At 40.4% G+C, this 19081-nt stretch overlaps 1 protein-coding gene across 5 annotated transcripts in view; it reads right to left on the minus strand.

The window, feature by feature from the left end:
- Window positions 1-19081, minus strand: part of syt1a (synaptotagmin Ia) — a 222534-nt gene that overhangs the window by 53149 nt on the left and 150304 nt on the right. For all 5 annotated transcript variants that reach the window (XM_062064689.1, XM_062064690.1, XM_062064688.1 and 2 more), the window contains one exon: window positions 7728-7930. In XM_062064689.1, the coding sequence (XP_061920673.1) occupies window positions 7728-7914 (187 nt within the window). In that variant the 5' untranslated portion in view covers window positions 7915-7930. The remainder of the gene's footprint in view (window positions 1-7727; window positions 7931-19081) is intronic.

The raw sequence follows: 19081 nt of genomic DNA on the forward strand, positions 1-19081 counted from the left end.
TAGAAGAAATAATGATTTGTCTTTGTTAGAAATATAGCTTGGTCCAATTTGTTATATATTCTAACAAAGTGTAGATTGGATTTTAACCTATTTAAAACATGTCATCCAAATTCTAAAATTAATCTTAATCAGGAAAAATTACTAATGATGTTCCACAAATTCTTTTTTTAAGTTTTTCTCTTCTTTTTTTCGGTTGAATTTTGAATTTTAAAGAGTCGAAATTGAAGATAAACTATGTTTCAAAATTTAATTGTCATTTTTTTCGTGTTTTCTCCTCTTTTAAACCGTTCAATTAAGTGTAAATATCATTAATTATTAATAATAACATAGAGTTAAAGGTAAATTGAGCAAATTGGCTATTTCTGGCAATTTATTTAAGTGTGTATCAAACTGGTAGCCCTTCGCATTAATCAGTACCCAAGAAGTAGCTCTTGGTTTCAAAAAGGTTGGTGACCCCTGATCTAAATAGTCAGTTGTAAACCAAGTTAGCAAAGTTAGTGTGTTAGCGCCACAAATTGTAGGTCTGACCCCCATTGCATCTGTCAAATGAGCTCCCCAACTCTCTCCAGACAGTATCGATATTCTGAGAAGTAAACAAGCCTTCGGTCATCAGTCATCAGCGGAGCGACACCAGGGGATAAGATGATTATACACTAACAGATACATTCACCAATCATTACGCAGGCTAACAACGTGATTATTATAGCGGCTGCAGTCTTGTATTATACAGTATATAAATCTCTTCCTCCACCTTCATAATGACTTCTACACCTAAAGCCTCAGCGGTTATCTTGGTGTGATTTTTATTTGGTAAATATGCGCTCGGCTGAGACGGATAAGCTTCCTTCAGAATTAGGAATTTCTTCATGGTTGCTATCCATGAGGGGCAAGTGTATGTGTGTAGAAATTAGGGCGACGATTTCACAGGATATTTTTCTCGCCGTGGTGAAGAGTGATATGCTCGTCTTGCTATATTTAGCAACGAGAGGGCATCGCTGCATGCTGGATAATGGCACTCATGTATTTAACATGTAGACATCTCAAGGCTCGAAGCGCCACCAGCAAGAGTCCCATGCTCGGTGTGTAAATGTAAATTTACAATTATTTTACAAGATCATCTGCGATGAGTTTGACTCGACATGAAAAATGCAACAAAATAAAATTGTCAAGCTGATTCGCGACTTTGTCACAGAGACTGTTGCTGTGTTGTGGAGCAACAACAACACTTCAAGATCCGTCGTTTGTTTTTGCTACAGTCACGCTGCGACCACACGCTCTTTAATCCTAATTCCTATTATGCACAATACTCAATGTGATGAGTTCTACACAACTGCAAACAACCAGAAAAATATGCAAAAATAATGAATTCCAATGCACAAGCGCAGGAGTGATGAAATGATGAAAACCTTCAACCCGTTCCTCAAAATATCATTAAAGGCCTACTGAAAGCCACTACTACCGACCACGCAGTCTGATAGTTTATATATCAATGATGAAATCTTAACATTGCAACACATGCCAATACGGCCGGGTTAGATTAGTAAAGTGCAATTTTAAATTTCCCGCGAAATATTCTGCTGAAAACGTCTCGGTATGATGACGTTTGCCCGTGACGTCACGGATTGTGCGGACATATTGGGACACCATTGTGGCCAGCTATTAAGTCGTCTGTTTTCATCGCAAAATTCCACAGTATTCTGGACATCTGTGTTGGTGAATCTTTTGCAATTTGTTTAATGAACAATGAAGACAGCAAAGAAGAAAGCTGTAGGTGGGATCGGTGTATTAGCGGCCGGCTACAGCAACACAACCAGGAGGACTTTGAGTTGGATAGCAGACGCGCTACCGTGAGTACAGCTTTGGATTCCAAACATTTGATCGCTTACCCGTACATGCGTGCCGCTATGTGCATGTCACGTACGTAACTTTGGGGAAATATATGTGCTGTATGAACTTTACGGAGGTGAATGGTACTTTGGGCTGTGGGATTGAGTGTGTTGTGCGGGTGTTTGAGTTGTATTGGTGGGGTATATGGACAGGAGGGGGGAGGTGTTTGTTATGCGGATTAATTTGTGGCATATTAAATATAAGCCTGGTTGTGTTGTGGCTAATAGAGTATATATACACTACCGTTCAAAAGTTTGGGGTCACCCAAACAATTTTGTGGAATAGCCTTCATTTCTAAGAACAAGAATAGACTGTCGAGTTTCAGATGAAAGTTCTCTTTTTCTGGCCATTTTGAGCGTTTAATTGACCCCACAAATGTGATGCTCCAGAAACTCAATCTGCTCAAAGGAAGGTCAGTTTTGTAGCTTCTGTAACAAGCTAAACTGTTTTCAGATGTGTGAACATGATTGCACAAGGGTTTTCTAATAATCAATTAGCCTTCTGAGCCAATGAGCAAACACATTGTACCATTAGAACACTGGAGTGATAGTTGCTGGAAATGGGCCTCTATACACCGATGTAGATATTGCACCAAAAACCAGACATTTGCAGCTAGAATAGTCATTTACCACATTAGCAATGTATAGAGTGTATTTCTTTAAAGTTAAGACTAGTTTAAAGTTATCTTCATTGAAAAGTACAGTGCTTTTCCTTCAAAAATAAGGACATTTCAATGTGACCCCAAACTTTTGAACGGTAGTGTATATGTCTTGTGTTTATTTACTGTTTTAGTCATTCCCAGCTGAATATCAGGTCCCACCCGCCTCTCACAGCATCTTCCCTATCTGAATCGCTTCCACTGCCCTCTAATCCTTCACTCTCACTTTCCTCATCCACAAATCTTTCATCCTCGCTCAAATTAATGGGGTAATCGTCGCTTTCTCGGTCCGAATCGCTCTCGCTGCTGCTGGCCATGATAGTAAACAATGCGCAGATGTGAGGCGCTCCACAACCTGTGACGTCACGCTACTTCCGGTACAGGCAAGGCTTTTTTATCAGCGACCAAAAGTTACGAACTTTATCGTCGATGTTCTCTACTAAATCCTTTCAGCAAAAATATGGCAATATCGCGAAATGATCAAGTATGACACATAGAATGGACCTGCTATCCCCGTTTAAATAAAAAAAATTCATTTCAGTAGGCCTTTAATACAGTGGTACCGTGGGATACGAGTTTAATTGGTTCAGTGACACAGCGTTTATCTTGAAAAACTCGCACTATGAAACATGTCCCGACTGAAAGGAATTAAATCAATTTAATCGGTACTTGGTCGTCTAAAAAAACTGCACAATTTGCACATGTGACATGTCTTAAAATTTTTTTAGATAAAAATTGTATTAAAAAAAATACCAGACAATGTAGTCTCAGGGCATTCAATCGATCCCCACTGGACTGTTTGGTTTGTCTTAGAGGACGTTTCGCCTCTCATACAAGTAGGCTTCATCAGTTCATGCTCCTAGACTTAGATTGGTCAGACCTAGTCTTAGACTTAAACTGATAAGATCTAGTCTAGTGACTGGTGCCCAAACCCCAAATATTTATACTCCAACACCAGGAGAGTGTGCTTGAGCATGGATGTTTCCGTCCTATTGTAGTGAGAAAAACAACTGTTGAAATGCAAACGAGCAATCCAACTGTCAAAGCCGACGACAGTCGTTGAAGTGTTATTTCCACTCGGTAGCATTGAGGTATCATGTGGCAAAGCAATCGCTGTCAAACGACCACTACCAGCCTAAAATAGTCGGGATCCCCCACGTTACCATTCCATTCAGTTGTAAACAAATGGCACAAATGGCATTCTGATCACCTTCTGTGGCCAGAATGTTTTTAACTCCTGTTATTTGTTGGAGGCTAAATTGCAGAGTCTTTTAGGAATGGTTGAAAGGACAGTGTTGTATGTGGGAGACAGGTGGTGTCGCAGACCACCTCCTCTGTTCAGGGATGGTTTTTCAACCTCAACATCGATGGCTTCCCTCACTCCTCTTTCGTATACAATGTGTCCTCAAAGGAGTGCTGTTTCTCCTTGAGGTGAAGGTAGACAGCTGAGTTTTGGCCTGAAGAGTTCGCCCATCTATGCTGTGCCAAACGTCAACTTAGTGGTTGTTTTGTTTCCCCAACATATGAATAAATGCATTCGTCATTACACTGGATATCATACACCAGATTGTTTTTGTGGGTGTGGGGTGTCCGGTCTTTAGGATGCACTAGTCTCTGTCTCAGGGTGTTGCCTGGTTTAAAGTGTACTGGGATGTTGGGTTGGTTAAAAATTATTCTGAATTTCTCAGATAGACCTGATACATATGTAATGACAATATTTTTGCGTACGTCACCTTTTTCCTCCTCATCCAATCTGTACTTGTTATGTATGGAACGTGATGCACTTTTCACAAACGACCAGCTGGGGTAACCATAGGTTTAAAGGGCTACCCTCAAATGCCTATGCTCTTTCTCTTTGCCCTGTGAGCTGGTGGGAACCTTATCATCTCTGTGTTGAAGGGTTCTGAAAACGGACAGTTTGTGTTCCAGTGGGTGGTGTGAGTCAAAAAGTAGGTATTGATCGGTATGTGTGGGTTTACGGTAAACTACGACATGGAGGCCCTTGTTCTCTCCAATGTGGATGTCACAGTCCAAAAAAGGCAACTTACTGTCTTTGACACCCTCACGTGTGAACTTGATGTTTTTGTTCACCGAGTTAATGAGCTCAGTGAAGGCTTGCACTTCTTGGCTTCTGATTTGAACCCATGTGTCATCCACATATCCGTACTATTAACTTGGTGCTGTTACTTTAAAAGAGCTCAGAGCTCGCTTTTCCATGTCCTCCATGTAAAGGTTTGCCACTATAGGGGATAGAGGTGATCCCATTGCACAACTGTGTTTTTGTCCGTAAACGTTTCCATGAGTAAAAGTACATACAGTACTAAGGCAAAGTTCCAGCACAAGACAAATCTATTCTGGGTTTAGTGTGGATCTATCCTGTAAGGTGTGATCATCTAGTACACGTTGTCTCACTGTCTCTACTGTATCCTGGGTTGGAATACAGGTGAACAGGGAGGTGACGTGAAATGGAACTATAGTCTCATTGTTGTCCAATTTTAGGTTTCCGATCTTCGCTACAAGGCCAATGAAGTTTTGGATATGATGTGGTGTTTTGCCAACCAAAGGTGCTAAGATAGGCGACATACTTAGCAATATTTTATGTCACAGAGTTCATGCTGCTGACAATGGGTCTGAGAGAAGCCCCATATTTGTGTATTCTTAGAAGGCCATAAATACCAGGGATGGTTTCTTGTGGGTATAATCGGTAATACAATGCCTAGCTGATGGCTTCTGACTTTAGTAGAGTTTGTAAGTACTCCATGATTCTCCTCTTGTGCCCACTTGTTGGGTCCCTTTTGAATATTTTAATGTTAGCGTCTTTGAGAAGTGTAAGCAACTGGTTTTGGTAATCAGCTGTGTTGATAATTGCTGTGCACCGCCCCTTATCTGCTGGCAGGATTGTGATGTTTTCATCCTTGCTCAGTGATGTTACTCTTTTCCTCTCCTCAAAGGAGAGGTTTGGGGGTCGGGGCTTGGCATTAGAAAGAGCTGCTGTCACTTCCAGCCGAATTTGGTCCCCTTCAGTTTCTGTTAGGTTGTTTTTCCTAATGGCTGATTCTGTCGCTGTGATCAAACCAACTGTGGGAACTTACTGAAGAGTCATGGCATTGTTCAACCCTTTCGCCAATACCTTTTTTTCTGGTTGGGTAAGATTTCTGACAAAAAAAAAATTTACCCATCAATTGTGTGATTCCTTATCAGTTGAGTTCCCTTTTTTTTTGCCTCCAAATAAGTGCTTGCGATGTGGATGTGTTATCACTAATTTTTAAAAATCTTTCTTGTTTGTCTTATTTTGGTTCTGTTGTGTTGTGTAAGTTGGGCTTTGGTTGTGAAATTCATCACCTTTTCCCAGACCTCTTCATGCAGAATTATGTGCAATTTGAGAAAAAACTCGTCAGCTTTTACTTTAAGGCTTTCAATTGTCTGTCCTGTGGCCTTTCATGGTAGAATGAAGGCATAGGCTGGTGGGCATGAGGCCATTTTGCCTACATCTCAGGTTAAAGGCCTACTGAAATGAATTTTTTTTTATTTAAACAGGGATAGCAGATCCATTCTATGTGTCATACTTGATCATTTCGCGATATTGGCAAATTTTTGCTGAAAGGATTTAGTATAGAACAACGACGATAAAGATTGCATCTTTTAGTAACTGATAAAAAAAAGCCTTCCCCCTACCGGAAGTAGAGTGACGTAGTCAATTGAACAGCTCCTCACATTTTCCTAGTGTTTACAATGCAGCTAGAGCGATTCGGACCGAAAAAACGATGATTACCACATTAATTTGAGCGAGGATGAAAGATTCGTGGATGAGGAACGTTGGAGTGAATGATTAGAATGCAGTGCAAGACATATCTTTTTTCGCTCTGACCGTAATTTAGGTACAAGCTGGCTCATTGGATTCCACACTCTCTCCTTTTTCTATTGTGGATCACGGATTTGTATTTTAAACCACCTCGGATACTATATCCTCTTGAAAATGAGAGTCGAGAACGCGAAATGGACATTCACAGTGACTTTTATCTCCACGACAATACATCGACGAAACACTTTAGCTACGGAGCTAATGTGATAGCATCGTGCTTAACTGCATATAGAAACAAAATAAATAAATCCTTGACTGAAAGGATAGACAGAAGATCAACAATACTATTAAACCAGTGTCATGTAAATACACGGTTAATGCTTTCCAGCCTGGCGAAGGTTAACAATGTTGTTGCTAACGACGCCATTGAAGCTAACTTAGCAACCGTACCTCACAGAGCTATGCTAAAAACATTAGCTATCCACCTATGCCAGCCAGCCCTCATCTGCTCATCAACACCCGTGCTCACCTGCGTTCCAGCGATCGAAGGACTTCACCCGATCACAGATGCGGTTGGCGAGACGGAGGACGTTAAGGTGAGTTCGGCGGCTAACGCGTCTGCTATCCATCTCTGTCTTCCTGGTTGTGTTGCTGTAGTCCGTTGTAATACACCGATCCCACCTACAACTTTCTTCTTTGCAGTCTCCATTGTGCATTAAACAAATTGCAAAAGATTCACCAACACAGATGTCCAGAATACTGTGGAATTTTGAAATGAAAACAGAGCTTTTTGTATTGGATTTAATGGTGTACCAATACTTCCGGTTCAACGATTGACGTCACGCGCATACGTCATCATACATAGACGTTTTCAACCGGAAGTTTAGCGGGAAATTTAAAATGTCACTTTATAAGTTAACCCGGCCGTATTGGCATGTGTTGCAATGTTAAGATTTCATCATTGATATATAAACTATCAGACTGCGTGGTCGGTAGTAGTGGGTTTCAGTAGGCCTTTAAAGCTGCTGATATTATTGGACATCTCTATGAATTTTACAAACACTGTATGTGAATATTGCATAGTCTAAATAATCTCAATTTACAAACACAGTGAACATGAATATAGTATATTAAAAATAGAAATGTACAAACACACTGGTTTTCAATATTGTATACTCAAAATAATCTACATTTACAAGCACACTATATGTGGATATTGTAAATTCAAAATCTACAATCATACTATATGTGAATATTGTAAATTCAAAATAGTCTAAACTGTCCAACCCAGTGCTTGTACAAAACTGAGCCAGTGTACCTAATGCTGTGTCTTCATAATTCTCCCTGCTGCCCATTGTTTGTGTTTGCAGACACACTCACGTGGGATCTTGTTGAGCTCGTTCATGAACTTGTTCTTCAGCTTGGAAAAGTTCTCGTCCTTCTGGCCTGTGCCCGGGCCGCCAGCTATGTTGGTTGTGTTGGCACCGCCGCCGCCGCCCGAGGACGAGGAGGAGGCGGTAGGTGCGGGGGGCGCCGCTGCGAGCGCTTCCCTTCGACTTTCGTTCATCTTTCTTGCTGGGGCGCTGGACGGTGAAAAGAGACAGAGACATCAGGTTGTCTTTCTCGGGACAGATGTGTGTAGAGCTTTGCTCGACGGCCGCAGGGCGTGCGAACAGCTGTTAGCTAATCCTGCACAAACATCCGTATTTAAAGAACAAAGCTGCCCACTCGTTGTTTAAACTTCAGATTAGCACTGCACAGCGGACGTTATTTATTAGTCTCGTACGACACGGCAATAAATCTCAGTGCCACTTTGGATTTAATTGAATTGAGTGTTAGCAAGTGGGCCCGAAAGGACACAACAGATGTGTTTGCATCCAAAACAATATATGCCTTCTATTTTACGCTCCTTCCCACTGGCCTCTTGTAGGCGAACAAAGGCAAAGCAGGGGAATATAAACACAGAGTGGCGTTTGTAGTATTCTCACACTACCTTTGCACCTTAATGACTGCTCTCCCATTCAAGCACCAAACAGCAACATCTGTATTCTCTCCTCACTGCGGGATATTCACTTCAGCTTGATTTATCTTCATGGAAAACCTGAGAGCAGCGATGACCTTTTTCCCAGTGTAATCAAGACTGCGTGGGGAATATTATACATACAATATTTGCCCTTTGGCTTTTTTTGGGGGGGCGGGGGGGATATGTAACATGCACAAAATGGCTGCATTTCTCCCTGCTAGTCATAGCGGCTCATCATTCCACTCCAGCGACGTGTCACATTGAATGTTCCCGACTTTGGACCCCCACACGAGTAGAAGACGGGGGAGTCAAATGCAACATGATATCTCTTTCAACATAGAAAATAATAACACAAATTATTTCACAAAGCAGCAACATCAGGTATAAAACCTTCACCCAATTACAGAGCGGACAGATGGCCCAGCAGGTCCCCAACCACAGTGGTGATGCTGGCAATAAACCCCCCTCTGACACTTCCCTTCTCTAACTGGGTCACTTCCCTCGCCATTTACTTCCATCACGCGCCCCAAAACAACACGTCCTGTGCTTTGAAACCAAGTAGAAGACGGTCTATGAGTGGGAAACAAGGATGATATTAGTCACTTGGTTTCTGTAAAGGGTTAATCAGCCAGTAAATCTACCAATTAAAAGCCTTTTATCAGCGATCATCTACTGCACTAACTGCTGAGCACTTAGTTGCATGTCAACTTAAATGAAACTCAGTGACAGGGAAGAAATGGCGTGGCTCGGCTGGTAGAACTTGAGGGTCCCTGGTTTTTTTGATTGATTGAAACTTTTATTAGTAGATTGCACAGTGAAGTACATATTCCGTACAATTGACCACTAAATGGTAACACCCGAATAAGTTTTTCAACTTGTTTAAGTCGGGGTCCACTTAAATTGATTCATGCTACAGATATATACTATCAAATATATACTAACATCATAATACAGTCATCACATACATTGAATTATTTACATTATTTACAATCCGGGGTGTGGGATATGGAGAGGGGGGGGGGATAGTTTTGGTTGGTATCAACACTTCAGTCATCAACAATCAGCATCAACAATTGCATCATCAGAGAAATGGACATTGAAACAGTGTAGGACTGACTTGGTAGGATATGTACAGCAAGTAGTGGACATAGAGAGGGAGATCAGAAAGTATAAGAAAAAGTGTCTACATTTGATTATTTACATTTGATTATTTACAATCCGAAGAGGTATTATGTGGAAGGGAGGGTGTTAGTTTAGGGTTGTAGTTGCCTGGAGGTGTTCTTTTAGTGCGGTTTTGAAGGAGGATAGAGATGCCCTTTCTTTTACACCTGTTGGGAGTGTATTCCATATTGATGTGGCATAGAAAGAGAATGAGTTAAGACTAGGGATGTCCGATAATGGCTTTTTGCCGATATCCGATATTCCGATATTGTCCAACTCTTTAATTACCGATACCGATATCAACCGATACCGATATATACAGTCGTGGAATTAACACATTATTATGCCTAATTTGGACAACCAGGTATGGTGAAGATAAGGTTGTTTTTTAAAAAAAAATAAAAATAAAATAAGATAAATAAATTAAAAACATTTTCTTGAATACAAAAGAAAGTAAAACAATATAAAAACAGTTACATAGAAACTAGTAATTAATGAAAATGAGTAAAATTAACTGTTAAAGGTTAGTACTATTAGTGGACCAGCAGCACGCACAATCATGTGTGCTTACGGACTGTATCCCTTGCAGACTGTATTGATATATGTTGATATATAATGTAGGAACCAGAATATTAATAACAGAAAGAAACAACCCTTTTGTGTGAATGAGTGTAAATGGGGGAGGGAGTTTTTTTGGGTTGGTGCACTAATTGTAAGTGTATCTTGTGTTTTTTATGTTGATTTAATAAAAAAAAAAAAAAAAAACGATACCGATAATAAAAAAAACGATACCGATAATTTCCGATATTACATTTTAAAGCATTTATCGGCCGATAATATCGGACATCTCTAGTTAAGACCTTTGTTAGATCGGAATCTGGGTTTAACGTGGTTAGTGGAGCTCCCTCTGGTGTTGTGGTTATGGCGGTCATTTACGTTAAGGAAGTAGTTTGACATGTACTTCGGTATCAGGGAGGTGTAGCGGATGTTATAGACTAGGCTCAGTGCAAGTTGTTTTACTCTGTCCTCCACCCTGAGCCAGCCCACTTTGGAGAAGTGGGTAGGAGTGAGGAGTGATCTGGGGTGGAGGTCTAGAAGTAATCTGACTAGCTTGTTCTGGGACGTTTGGAGTCTAGATTTGAGGGTTTTGGAGGTGCTGGGGTACCAGGAGGTGCATGCGTAATCGAAAAAGGGTTGAACGAGAGTTCCAGCTAGAATGTTCATGGTGCTTTTGTTGACCAGAGAGGAGATTCTGTAGAGATATCTCGTTTGTTGGTTGACCTTTTTGATTACCTTGGTTGCCATTTTATCACAGGAAAGATTAGCCTCTAGAATGGAACCTAGGTAGGTGACCTCATCTTTCCTGGTGATAACAATGTCACCCACTTTTATAGTGACGTCATTGACTTTCTTAAGGTTGATATGGGACCCAAATAGGATGGATTCCGTTTTACCCAAGTGTATGGATAGCTTGTTGTCAGCGAGCCAGGTGCAAATTCTACAGAGTTCAGCACTGAGGATTTTCTCCACCTGTGACTCGTCCTTGCCGGATACCAGCAGGGCCGAGTCATCCGCAAACAAAAACAATTCACAGTCGCATGCTGATGACATGTCGTTTATGTATATTAGGAACAGTAAAGGCTCTAATATACTGCCTTGGGGGACTCCACAGCTTACTGAGAGGGGGGGAACACAGTGCCGTTCCCCTCTACCACCTGTTTCCTCCCCTCCAAGTAAGATTGCATCCAGCTCGATGAGGTTTTATCAAATCCGATTTCTCTGAGCTTATCCAACTGGTTCGACCCCAAGCTTCTGCCATCCAAGTCACGTCCGTTGTGTCCTTGAGCAAGACACTTCACCCTTGCTCCTGATGGGTCGTGGTTAGGGCAGCTCCCGCCATCAGTGTGTGGATGTGTGTGTGAATGGGTGAATGTGGAAATAGTGTCAAAGCGCTTTGAGTACCTTGAAGGTAGAAAAGCACTATACAACTATAACTCATTTACATTACCTTAGAAATATTCCCTATTACAGTAATCCCTCACCACTTTGGGCTTCAAATTGTGAAGTTTAACAATATCCTTTTTTCACCTTTATTTTAAAAGTGCATTTTCATTTTTGGGCCTGTTTATGCCTTATATGTATTACAGAAGGGGTTCTTAACCGTTTCGACCTAGGGGCCCAACTTTTCCAATACAGAGGGGCCCACTCAAATATTAACACTGAATTAGTAAGTTTAGTCTTGAGTTTAATCGTATTCAATAATTACATCTAACCTACACACTATTCAACCGGATAAACCTGTCAAATGATAAACAAACAAGTGTTAAATATTATCATCAAAGCTTAGCTCAGGGTGGTTCCAAAAATAAATACTAATCAAGAGAGTCACATTTTTAAACATATTTTTACATAAAATCACGCGGTGCTAAAATAAATACCTTCACATTAATTAATATAAAATAATACATATGTTTCTTAAATAAATTGTCAATAATACAGATTCACTACGTTTGTCATAATTTGTGTGCCTAAGAAACTTCTCTTCTTTCTAATATACAGTATTTTCAGTCATAGTCTTTACGAAAATGTATTTTGGTTTCAGTTAAACTTTAGTCATCTAAATTGGTTTAGTTTTAGTCAACTAAATTCGACAACAGTTTAGTCACTAAAACTACAGTAAAATATAAAACATAAAATATTTTTTAAGTTTTCTTGAAAGCAGCTTCATTTAGCCTTGTACCTGCAGGCTTTGGTTTAACACAAACATGCTATGATTATGGTTGTGAATGATGCTGTGAGTCATCTTTTGCTCCACATGTCAATGTCAATACATTTTTTACAGGCATTTTTTCTTTTCTATTTCAGCTTCATCAAGTCTCACAAAATGTAATTTAGTTTTCTTTGGAACGGTCAGCTTTCTATGCAGTGTTTCTATCATTTGAATAAAGTCCTCATCTTTATAGGCATGTGAGCACCCTGTAAGAAAAAGAAGAGGAAAACTGACAAAAAACATGAGCCATTTCTATCGGCACAAAGTGCTGTCACACAAGCCCCGAAAGAAACATTTTGAAAATCAAGACTTCATTTCCTGCAATTGGATGTAATTCTACGCAGTACTTTACTTTTAGATTTATTCTCAACTGCCAACCTCGTTTGGCTGTCTTTTTGACACATGTCCCATGTAATGTACCACATAATTTTTTTATGGATAATTTACTAACAATATTATCATTGAAAATGTAATGTAAAATTCAATGACATGCATGCAAAGAAATTTGGCAACTCTATCCTATAGCCACGCCCCCTCGGGTAATATACTTCCAGTGTTGTGACCATACTTGCCAACCCTCCCGATTTTCCCGGGAGACTCCCGAATTTCAGTGTCCCTCCCGAAAATCTCCCGGGGAAACTATTCTCGCGAATTTCTCCCGATTTCCCCGCGAACAACAATATTGGGGGGCGTGCCTTAAAGGCACTGCCTTTAGCGTCCTCTACAACCTGTCGTCACGTCCGCTTATCCTCCATACAAACAGCGTGCCGGCCCAGTCACATAATATATGAGGCTTTTACACACACTTAAGTGAATGCAAGGCATACTTGATCAACAGCCATACAGGTCACACTGAGGGTGGCCGTATAAACAACTTTAACACTGTTACAAATATGCGCCACACTGTGAACCCACACCAAACAAGAATGACAAACACATTTCGGGAGAACATCCGCACCGTAACACAACATAAACCCAACAGAACAAATACCCAGAACCCCTTGCAGCACTAACTCTCCCGGGACGCTACAATATACACCCCCCCGCTACCACCAACCCCCCATCTCCCGAATTCGGAGGTCTCAAGGTTGGCAAGTATGGTTGTGACCACTGTTTATATCCATCACATCCAAAATAAACCTTCTCGCTGGCTACTTATAAATGCTTTAGAACTACAACTGGTTCGGAACTAACAGTATTGTAATCATCCAAATATGATTAGCAGCAAAATAAACTCCGTCAACGCACGCAACGACAAGTAAGCCAGCTAGATGACGCTAACTATGCTTGGAATTCAGTGCGGCGTTTAGGCAAGAGGAACAGCGAGTGCCTGCAGCTGAGGCAAGCGTTCAATGAATTTTGTTGAGAACCTACTTTTTCTGATATTTCATTGAAAAAAAACAAGGAAATTATATTTTGACGCGAAAATTAATGTTTAAAAATCCGGATTTCCGTCTTTTCGCAGACTTTTACATTCCTGTCTTTAACAGTAGTGACAGGTCATCCTGTGATAGTAATAACAATAATAATAATATTGCTATGGTTTGCTCTGAAGTCATAGTTTGCAGATATAAAAGAGCCGAATATATTGTTGTGTTACATTCTGGAACCCCGAGACGCAAAGACAGGAGATGGCGTGCAGGTTGGAATCCATTTAATTCTGAAAAAACAAGGTAATGTGCACAGGAAGCATAAACACAATCACGAGCAAAAAAGAGAATGCATGCATGACAATTTTAATCACCTAATTAGCACAGCAAAGGTGGGTACAACTAGCAAAGCATACCAGTAGTTAAGATAGTAACAGTAATAATATGCTAGTGTCAGCTCTGGTTAACTCACAGTTGTGTAGATGTCACAAAGACTTGCCTGCTGATGATGCCACAGCATCAACAAGTGAATTGTGTCCTATTCTTTCTCCCAGTTGTGCACATATTATGATAAAGAACTTGTTTAACTCCAACAATTTAGTCCAACTCCAGTGTTTCCCACACATTCATTTATTTGTGGCGGCCCGCCACGAAAGAATTACGTCCGCCACAAATTTAAAAAATGAAATATTTATTTATTTATTTATTTTTTGTCCTGTCCAGCTTCTCTGGCAAATCATATAGTTGATGTAGATGCCCATATAGGCTGTTCAGATTTACTTTACAAAAGAGAAGTGTAGGATACTTCTCTTGTTGCCCTATTTGTATTTGACCACTACTGTTTTCTGTTTATTTGTTACTGATTGTGGCAGGACACCTCTGCCTCTGTTTCACTTTATGTTGCTGGTAAATAATATGGTTGTAGTAGTAGGCTAAAGATAAATTATTTAGTATGCACTAATTAAAGGGGCAAAGCTTTAAGAGACATTTTAGCTTTAATATTTTATAAGATATATTTTTTGCAAGAACCACAATTAATACATATATTTCAGTGAATAACTTATTGTTCAAATCTGTATATAAATATGTACATAAAGTGTTGTAATTATATTGTAAAATGGATGGATGGATGGATGGATGGACGTTTAAAACAAAACTGTTATTATTAATTAGTAAGTATACATTTTTTGAGCCTTTTTAGAGAAAATCATATCATTGTAGTAAATTATGCAAATTACTCGATGATGTCATGGTGACCACGCCCATAGCCACGCCCCCACCACCACAGGTATCTTGGCAGTTTATGGGAAACACTGAACTCCCCTATCCCACAAAGAAAAAGCATCTGACTGGATATTCAGAGCTTGTCTCAACCATCTACAAGACGAAATTAAATATGATTGGATTTTTGTCAACGTTTTTTGTCTTGTTTTTATTCGACATATAGATCAACATAACCTTGTTTTTCAACCACGGTAAGGAAGAAAGTGAGTGTGAAGGACACTGATGAGACGAAGAAGCGGATGACATCCATTCAATTTAAGAAATAAAACATCAAAAACATGACTGAGTGTGGAGGCAAAACAATTTGAGGGTTGCACTGCTGGCGCTAAAATAATATTTAAACGGCGCACATTTATCCATACTAGCTGCTGATGCAGCTGGAAGGAGATACTGTGGAAGTCCACTCTCCAAGGTAAAGGCTGTACAATATTACTACATCACGTCATAAAACTACCGTAGTTGTTTGTACTACATTTTATTGTATACATTTGATAAAACATTTCTTATTTTGAAGGTTGTTGTTTTTTTATAAGTTTTGCTGTTTTTGGGGGCTGGTGTAAACACCAATTAAATTGATTGCAACTAATTTTATTGCTAAACAATGACTTGACAAAAAAGTGTTTTGAGTTAAGAGCTCCATCACAGAGCCAATTAAAAGCTTGTAAGTTGAGGTACTGCTGGTTATTGGGAAAATGTCTACAAATTTCCCGTACAAAATCCTGAAACTCCAGATGGTTTAAATGGTGCTGAAATCAATAAGTTGGATCAATAAGGAAGTGATCTGAGCAAACATGCAGACACATTTTATGTGAATGTAGAAGCAGCGCCTTAAATTCCCTCCGCAGCGATGAAACGCTAATAAAGTTTTATTGCCGGCGAGCACATAGCCGTGACAAGCTGCGCTGATCATTTTGAAATCTCTGGCAGGTTTGATTACACTTGCAGGCTTGGAATTGTCCTCAGGAAGACACTTCTTACAGATAAACTAATATAATCAGCACAAGGACACTTGCTTGGGGCTAAAGAGAGTGGCGACAGTTTAATTACAATAAACGCTTGTGTCATATTTATTGTATCGTGTGGAGATTATCGGATAATTCAATTCAAGTCATGAAAGGGGAACTGCACTTTTTGGGGAATTTTGCCGATCATTCATAATCCTTATGTAAGACATGTTTTTTTTTTTTTTTTTTAATCCATCCAAACTAGTAAATAAATGCAATCAAAAGTCCACTTGGAATAGAGCCTATGAGCGTCGCCTTATTCTGCCTATAATGCGCTTAAAAACATCCAAACACCTTCATCAACGTTTTTAAAAAAACGCATCGCAATGTTCTCTTTTTCCTTCGACAACATCACTGATTATTACTCACTGCAGACTTCATGCTGCCAACAAACATAATAAAACCACTTACTGTACAATGTGTGCTGTCACTGGCATGCCAACTGCTAGGATGATCACATATTCCCGTTTAGATGAAGAATGATTCATAATCTTTACAAAGATAAAAAGCGTTTTTCGTGTCTTTCTTGTCATTGCTTAATTGGCTGTCAAAGTTGACCAACTTGTCGAATTATGCCCTTATCCTTCTACTATCAAGGTGAGAGGCAGTATTTATGATCTAGAACAGGGGTCGGGAACCTTTTTGGCTGAGAGAGCCATGAAAGCCAAATATTTTAAAAATGTATTTCCGTGAGAGCCATTTAATATTTTTTAACACTGAATACAACTAAATGCGTGCATTTTTAAGTAAGACCAACATTTTCAAAGTATAATAAGTCTCTTATTCTTTTTAATAACATTGTTATTCTTAAAGGCCTACTGAAAGCCACTACTACCGACCACGCAGTCTGATAGTTTATATATCAATGATGAAATCTTAACATTGCAACACATGCCAATACGGCCGGGTTAACTTATAAAGTGACATTTTAAAATTCCCGGGAAATATCCGGCTGAAACATCGCGGTATGATGACGTATGCGCGTGACGAAGTCCGAGTAACGGAAGTTATGGTACCCCGTAGAATCCTATACAATAAGCTCTGTTTTCATTTCATAATTCCACAGTATTCTGGACATCTTTTGCAATTTTTTTAATGAACAATGAAGGCTGCAAAGAAGACAGTTGTAGGTGGGATCAGTGTATTAGCAGCGGACTACAGCAACACAACCAGGAGGACTTTGTTGGAGCGCTAGCCGCGCTAGCCGCCGACTTCACCTTGACTTCCTACGTCTCCGGGCCGCCAAACGCATCGGGTGAAGTCCTTCGTCCTTCTGCCGATCGCTGGAACGCAGGTGAGCACGGGTGTTGATGAGCAAATGAGGGCTGGCTGGCGTAGGTGGAGAGCTAATGTTTTTCGCATAGCTCTGTGCAGTCTGGTTGCTAAGTTAGCTTCAATGGCGTCGTTAGCACAGCATTGTTAACCTTCGGCAGCCTGGAAAGCATTAACCGTGTATTTACATGTCCACGGTTTAATAGTATTGTTGATTTTCTATCTATACTTCCCGTCAGGGGTTTATTTCTTTTGTTTCTATATGCAGTTAAAGCAAGATGCTATCACGTTAGCTTGTAGCTAAAGCATTTCGCTGATGTATTGTCGTGGAGATAAAAGGCACTGAATGTCCATTTCGCGTTCTCAACTCTCATTTTCAAGAGGATATAGTATCCGAGGTGGTTTAAAATACAAATCTGTGATCTACAATAGAAAAAGGAGAGTGTGGAATCCAATGAGCCAGCTTGTACCTAAGTTACGGTCAGAGCGAAAAAAGATACGTCCATCACTGCCTCTCTAGTCCTTCACTGTAACGTTCCTCATCTACGAATCTTTCATCCTCGCTCAAATTAATGGGGTGATCATCACTTTCTCGGTCCGAATCTCTCTCGCTCCATTGTAAACAACGGGGAATTGTGAGGAATCCTAGCTCCTGTGACGTCACGCTACTTCCGGTACAGGCAAGGCTTTTTTTTATCAGCGAGCAAAAGTTGCGAACTTTATCGTCGATTTTCTCTACTAAATCCTGTCAGCAAAAATATGGCAATATCGCGAAATGATCAAGTATGACACATAGAATGGATCTGCTATTCCCGTTTAAATTAAAAAAAATCATTTCAGTAGGCCTTTAAGGTAACCAATAATAAATAAATTACTTCTTACCATTAATGTGACTTCTGGTGCTGCATGGTTTTGCTGATGGCTTTGTAGTCTGGTTGGTACGTGGTTATTTTTAACGCTGTGATTACCAGCGGAATTATTGATTACTTATCGTGTTAAGCAATGTCAGATAAGATTTATCCGAGAACCAGATGCAGTCATCAAAAGAGCCACATCTGGCTCGAGAGCCATAGGTTCCCGACCCCTGATCTAGAATAAACTTCCACAAGCTCCAAGGTGAGAAAGCAGCTCACCAGCCGATGATGTCAATAGTCACACAAGCTACTTAAAGGCCTACTGAAACCCACTACTACCTACCACGCAGTCTGATAGTTTATATATCAATGATGAAATCTTAACATTGCAACACATGCCAATACGGCCGGGTTAATTTATAAAGTGCAATTTTAAATTTCCCGGGAAACTTCCACCTGAAAACGTCTATGTATGATGACACATTGTATCCCAAAACAAACAGCTCTGTTTTCATCGCAAAATTCCACAGTATTCTGGACATCTGTGTTGGTGAATCTTTTGCAATTTGTTCAATTAACAATGAAGACTGCAAAGAAGAAAGCTGTAGGTGGGATCGGTGTATTAGCGACTGGCTGCAGCAACACAACCAGGAGGACTTTGAGTTGGATAGCAGACGCGCTACCGTGAGTACAGCTTTTGCTTCCAAACATTTGATCGCTTGCCCGTACGTGCGTGGCGCTATGTGCGTACGTAATTTTGGGGAAATATATGTTTCTTGCCGACTCTGATGGCGGCCGGGGTGTCGTCGAAAGCTACAACGCCCGCCGCTGTCCTCACCTTGACTTCCTCCGTCTCCGGGCCGCCAACCGCATCGATGATCGGGTGAAGTCCTTCGTCGCGCCGTCGATCGCTGGAACGCAGGTGAGCACGGGTCGTGATGAGCAGATGAGAGCTGGCGTAGGTGGAGAGCTAATGTTTTTAGCATAGCTCTGTCG

This window comes from Entelurus aequoreus, linkage group LG12 (genome assembly GCF_033978785.1).
Source record: "Entelurus aequoreus isolate RoL-2023_Sb linkage group LG12, RoL_Eaeq_v1.1, whole genome shotgun sequence".
In the NCBI taxonomy this organism is placed as follows: Eukaryota; Metazoa; Chordata; class Actinopteri; order Syngnathiformes; family Syngnathidae; genus Entelurus; species Entelurus aequoreus.